The sequence below is a fragment of the Lithobates pipiens genome, unplaced genomic scaffold, assembly GCF_037356315.1.
Source record: "Lithobates pipiens isolate NorthernLeopardFrog02 unplaced genomic scaffold, aLitPip1_a1.2 Scaffold_22, whole genome shotgun sequence".
Classification (NCBI taxonomy): domain Eukaryota; kingdom Metazoa; phylum Chordata; class Amphibia; order Anura; family Ranidae; genus Lithobates; species Lithobates pipiens.
The window spans coordinates 280,425,894-280,431,893 of NW_027507784.1; the positions used below are offsets into that span (position 1 = coordinate 280,425,894).

The 6,000-nt window shown below is 44.0% G+C and overlaps 1 protein-coding gene across 1 annotated transcript in view; it reads right to left on the reverse strand.

Moving 5' to 3' along the window:
* PDPK1 (3-phosphoinositide dependent protein kinase 1) overlaps positions 1-1,605 on the reverse strand; it is a 102,052-nt gene extending 100,447 nt beyond the window's left edge. The window contains exon 1 of the mRNA XM_077449102.1: positions 1,480-1,605. Within this exon, the coding sequence (XP_077305228.1) occupies positions 1,480-1,503 (24 nt within the window). The 5' untranslated portion in view covers positions 1,504-1,605. The remainder of the gene's footprint in view (positions 1-1,479) is intronic.
* Positions 1,606-6,000: the final 4,395 nt, after the last annotated feature.

A 6,000-nucleotide genomic window follows, 5' to 3' on the forward strand; every position in this document is an offset into this window, starting at 1 on the left:
GGGTGTCCCTTCCCTCCAATCAGCTCTCAGAGCTCTCCTCACTGAGATTTGCAGGGTGTAACTTCAGCTCTCTGAACTTTAAATGGACATAGAGAAGAGAAGACTGAAGATAAACAAATGCACCTTATGTAGGAAGATTTGTTTCATCTCTGTGTATCAGACAAGGCCAGTCACTTCACTGGGTATATGTAAGGGTTTAAAATTACAACCACTTTAAGGTTAAAAAACAAAAACAAAAGAAAAAACCTTCTGCCTTATACTTTTAAAGTAGATTTTAAGTAAAGGATAAAAGCTTTTTTTTTTTTTTTTAAGTTTTGGATAGAATGGAGAAGGATTAGAACCCCTGTCAGCTTTTTTTTTTTAAGCTGTCTGCACCCCCATTAGGTGGAATCTCTCTTTGCCTTCTTTACCATTAACCCTGAAAGTGAAAGTATGGAAAAATCCCAAATTGGGGGTTGTCCCCAGAACAGTAACAGAAGGGAACTCGGGTTGCCACTTCATCCCTTTAAAACTGAACACATATTACACGGGTTCTGTGGCCGATTAAGGTGGTAATTAAACTCACTCTGCATTCACTTAGCCTCAGAACCTGTGTAATTCATATGTGTTCTGCTTTAAAGGGATGAGGTGGCAACCCTAATGGGGACCAAGGATGAGCTCCGGCGTGTTCGCACGCTCCACGTGCAGAGCCCGCCAGGAAGTCGGCGCTGCGCTAATCACAGGCAGTGAGACCTTGCCCGATCTCTGCAGCCGCGCATCGGGGCAATGTCTCACTGCCTGTGATTAGCGCAGCGCTGCGCCGACTTCCTGGCGGGCTCTGCACGTGGAGTGTGTGAACATGCTGGAGCTCATCCTTAATGGGGACAGTATTTCTGGTGACAACCCGGGGTTCTCCACTTTGTAGGGATTTCCTTTCACTTCCTGTTGTGACTATGGGACAGGAAGTGAAGGAAAATCTCCCCAATGGGGCAAAGATGACATAAAAAAAAAAAAAACTGACGGGGATTATGCGCCACCCCTCCCCCTTATTCAATACAAAATGGGGGGGGGGAGGGGTTGCGCCCTTAGATACGCTGTCTGGACACTCTGCACACAGACATCAGAATGGAGGGGTGGCGATCTCGTGCATAGCGCCCTGTGTCTAACCTGTGCAGGACCTGAGCCTTGTATGGGTGGAGATCTGCCATAAACACTCCATAGAAATACATAAGAAGAGTGTTCAGGGGGCAGAGGTGGGGGCTCAGTCTGGGAGGCCTCCCTCTTCTTCTCCCCCTGGCCTGTCATCACCTCCTGTCCATGTGTGACCAAGTGACAGGCACAGGGCACATAGGGTATGTGCCCATCCTAGCAGCTCTGGAGAGGCCTGCTTGCCGGTGCCTTCTCCCTCAGCCTGCTTGCCCTGGGCTCTCCCCTCTCTGAGCCCACCCGTACCCCGCCCCCCGCCACCGCACCCCCGCCAGCATCACACAAGCGCCTCACCACTTGGCTAGTGGTCCTGGCCATGGCCTTCTTCCCCTCTCCTCAGATGGCTTCAGGGAATCACACAGCCAACAGTAATGGCCGCCCGCATCGTCTGGAGCTGACGTCACTCCACAACAATGTTCGTGGTAGAGAAGGGAGGCGCCGCTCCGCCACTCTCCTCGCCGCCATTGGGTACCGTCGACCCGGGCCCGCCTCCTTTCGCCGTGGATTGGGCGACGCGAGTGCTCGTCTGTGAGCGCTGGCCGCGCCCTCCTCCCCCTCCTCCTCATTCACAGAAAAAGCGTCTTCGTTTCCTTGTTTGTTTCCTCCATTTCGCAGTGTGATGTGTGTGAGGATGTTCTGTGAGGGGGACTGCCTCATACACAGCACAGCCAGGGCACAATCACACCTGCCGGCACTCAGGGCTTCTGTGTGCCATGGACGTTGGACACACTAGAAATGTGTGGGCAATGCAGGGTGAATTAGTGTGGCATGACAAATAAAATACCTGTTATTAAATATCAGTGCAGAAGAGGGGTCTTCAATTCGTGGCCTCCCTCACACAGATGGTGGTAACCTGCGTTTTCCTGCCCTGGAACAACGCCGGCCTCCGCCAGGGTGCATGGGAAACCATTGTCCGCAACGCGCTGGAAGGTACTGCACTTCTGGGCGGAGACCTGACTGGAGTGTACACTTTGTATGCTTTGAATAAAGTTTAGAAAAAAAAAGTAAACAGTGCCATGTTTTTGTAAAAAGGAAAGCAACAAAGGGGCATAGGAAACAATCGTCTTCTATGCTGCATATTTCCACAAGTCACTGCGCTTCTTGGCGGAGACCTGACTGGAGTGTACGCTTTGTATGCTTTGAATAAAGTTTAGAAAAAAAAGTAAACAAGTGCCATGTGTTTGTAAAAAGCAACAAAGGGGCATAGGAAACAACCGTCTTTTATTCTGCATATTTAGGCAATGCACTGGAAGGCACTGCAGGTCACTACACTGCTGGGTGGAGGCTTGAATGGCGTGTACACTTTTGAAACACTTTCAATAAAGTTTAGAAAAATGAAAAGGTTAACAGTTGTATAACTCAAACAACAAAGGGTCACCACTAGGGAGTATATTATTATTATTGTTATACAGGATTTATATAGCACCAAAAGTTTGCACAGCACTTTACAACATGAGGGCAGACAGTACACTTACAATACAAATCAATACAGGAGGGATCAGAGGGCCCTGCTCGTTAGAGATTACAATGTAGAAGGGAGGGTCAAGTGGAACAAAAGATAATAACTGTGGGGGATGAGCTGATGGAGAAAATTAAAAAACAGTTGTTAGGTGTGGTTAGGCTTCTCTGAAGAGAAGAGTTTTCAGGCAAATAAAGTAGGAGATAAGCGTACAGATTGGGGTAAGACATTCCATAGGATTGGAGAGGGTCTGGAAAAGTCCTGGAGGCGAGCATGGGAGGAGGTGACGAGGGAGCTAGAGAGAAGGAGGTCTTGAGGGGAACGAAGAGAATGAGTAGGTTGGCATTTAGAGACTAGGCTAGTGATGTAGCTGGGGGCTAAATTGTGGATTGCTTTGTACCTAGTTAGTATTTTGAATTTAATTATTTGTCCGAGCGGAAGCCAGTGGAGGGATTAACAGAGAGGGGTAGCAGAGACAAAGCGATTGGTAAGGTGGATGAGTCTGGCAGCAGCATCCATGATGGATTGAAGGGGTGATAGACTATGTAGAGGTAGACCAATGAGCAGGGAGTTGCAGTAGTCAAGGCGAGAGATGATTAGCGAATTAATTAAGAGCTTTGTTGTGTCATTGGTTAGAAAGGGGCGTATTTTGGAGATGTTGCAGAGGTTGAGGCGGCAGGATTTGGACAGTGATTGGACGTGGTGCTTAAATGGTTGTATACCCATTTTTTTTTACTTTGACCTACAGGTAAGGCTTACCGGTAGGTAAAAAAAATATCTTCTAAACCTGTACGGTTTAGGAGTTATTCCCCCTGCATGCAGTCGCTGACTTCAGTGGTGCATGCGGTCTGAATTCTGCATATTTCCGCAAGGCACTGCAGGTCACTGCAGTGCCTAAGGGCTAACATTTGTGCGAAGCACATGTACCTATTTGTCCCCTGCTCTATCTGTCAACCACTTGTTATATGAAGCTTCATTAGAAGGATTTTGGAAGTGCAGCCATCCATAATCATTTCCTTATATGTTTCTCCGTTATTTGGGCTGTGGTGCTTTTAAGAGGGGCAGTATTAGACATTTTTAGTACTCAGGGGTTCTCACCCATGCAGAGGGAAGGACTGATTGGCAGTTTTCCCAGGATTGGTAAGTCCTCATTTAGGACCCAGAATTTGGAGAAACTCAGAGAGCCTTTGGGTGGGAAAGAGCCTCCAAACTCTGATTACAGGGACTTTGGTTCCAAAAAGGATTAACCTGCCTGCAAGGGAGCCTTGAAAAGGGTCAGTACCTGTCTTTGAGGTGGAGTAGAGTAGTTCATAGCTGTGCTATTGTGTGGACTAAACATGTGCAATTTGTTTCGTTCCAAATTAGTTTTTTTAACAAATTTCGACAAATTCGTTAATTCAGAAATATCCGAATTCACAAAAACCCATTTAACAGATTTTTCAGAATATTTGTATATTGGACAATTTGGAAATTTGCAAATGCTAAAACCCGGAAATGTGAAAATCTGAAATAATAACTAACTAATAATAGCTTAACTATTACTAACTATTAAATTATAGGTATTGGAATTTCCTTTTGAAATTTAGCTGTTAGTGAACGAATACAAATTTATCCAATGTTATGAATTATTTTAAATAACAAATGCCGTATCTAAAGGAATGGAACGTAACAAATTAATAATAATAAATAACAATAATAAAAAACTTTTTATTATTATTATTATTATTATTATTATTACTAATTCATTCTGTTACATTTGTTTAGATGCGGCATTCGTTTCGGATAATTCGTAACTTCGCATAAATTCTAATTTGTTACATTCGCTAACAGCCATATTTGAAAGGAAATTACAATACCTATAATTTAATAGTTAGCTATTTAGTTAGTTATTTAGTTATTCTTTAGAATTTTCGGATTTTCTTTCTTATTTTTGGATTTACGAATTTTCTAATTTACGATTTTATGAATTGAGATTATAATGAATGACCCAAAAAAAAAACAAAAAAAAACGAATGAAACGAAAACGAGTTTTTCGGCAGCACACATTTCTAGTGTGGACTGAATGGCAACTGACACTCAGTTTTCTAAGCTCCTGCATCTTTTCCTATACCCTTCAGCAGATGGGAACCATAACCCAGGTGTGGGACTGGTATACTGGTAGTGAGCCATAATATTGTTTGCAATATACCAGAACTGTGGACTGTCTGTATTTGTTTTGATGAAGAAACGTGTTTTATTTGCCTGATTTTGAAGGAACAATAATGATTGTGTTATTTTCATAAACAGCTGGTTGGTGATTCCCCGCTCCCAATATTAAAATAGGTATATACAGTGGTCGGCATGGTAAAATGCAGCATTTTACTGTGCAGTCTAATGTTTTGTTGCCTCAGGCAAGGAACTGTGTGATGCATGTTTCATCCTGTATGGTGCAGAAAAATGCAGACATGCTGTATTTTTCCGCACTGCAGTGCACCACACATCATACCAGTGTTGAACAGTGAACAGCGCACATACAAAACAAATGTTTTCTTTGTGACCTGTGTTTATTCAGTGTGAAAAAACACAGGTCACCTCACACATGTGAATGAGCCATAAACTGAAACGAAACCCAACAATTTAAAAGGGGAACTTCAGTGCCCTTACCGCTGGCCCTGACACCGGTCCCCCATTAGTGGCGCCGCCATCTTTGATGGCCAGGCGCATGAACAGATGTGCCAGAGTACTCCGTTCTACCTCTAGGACCTGAAAAATCTGCACATTCATGGATGGCATGTATGGGAATGTGGGATGTTAGGAAAGTACGGAGAATTCTATTTGGTCTGTGCATGCACCGATTCTTTGGTGTGGGTGCCTTTCGAATCATATCGTGATGTGCAGCTGTGCAGAAGGTTTTTGCTGTATACCGAAGGCCAGGCAGAGCCCTTCAGCATAGCTGTGCATGCATAGATTGGGCACAACATAATTCTCACCTTGGTGGAAGTGCGGCGCAGGAGCACAAAAAAAGTATAACTAAAAAATAAAAATATTAAATTGCGGGAGATTGAAGGGGCTGGAGCAAGATAAAAACTATTTGTTTTTGGAGGTGAAGATCTGCTCATTCACACTGACATAAAGACAGGCATGTAGGCATACAACATAAAATACTCCTCTATTTGTGGCATCGAGAAGTCTCAGCCGGTGCTTAATTCTGTCCATAAGACTGTATTGATGGAATACACTATACACAGGTATACACCTGTAAACATTGACACTCATGTTCACATGTGTATGAGTGTTATTTCCACAATGTGGTAGATTCGTTTTCAAGAACTTATACCAGTACACAGGTCACTGCTGGGGTACATAGAAAACAATTG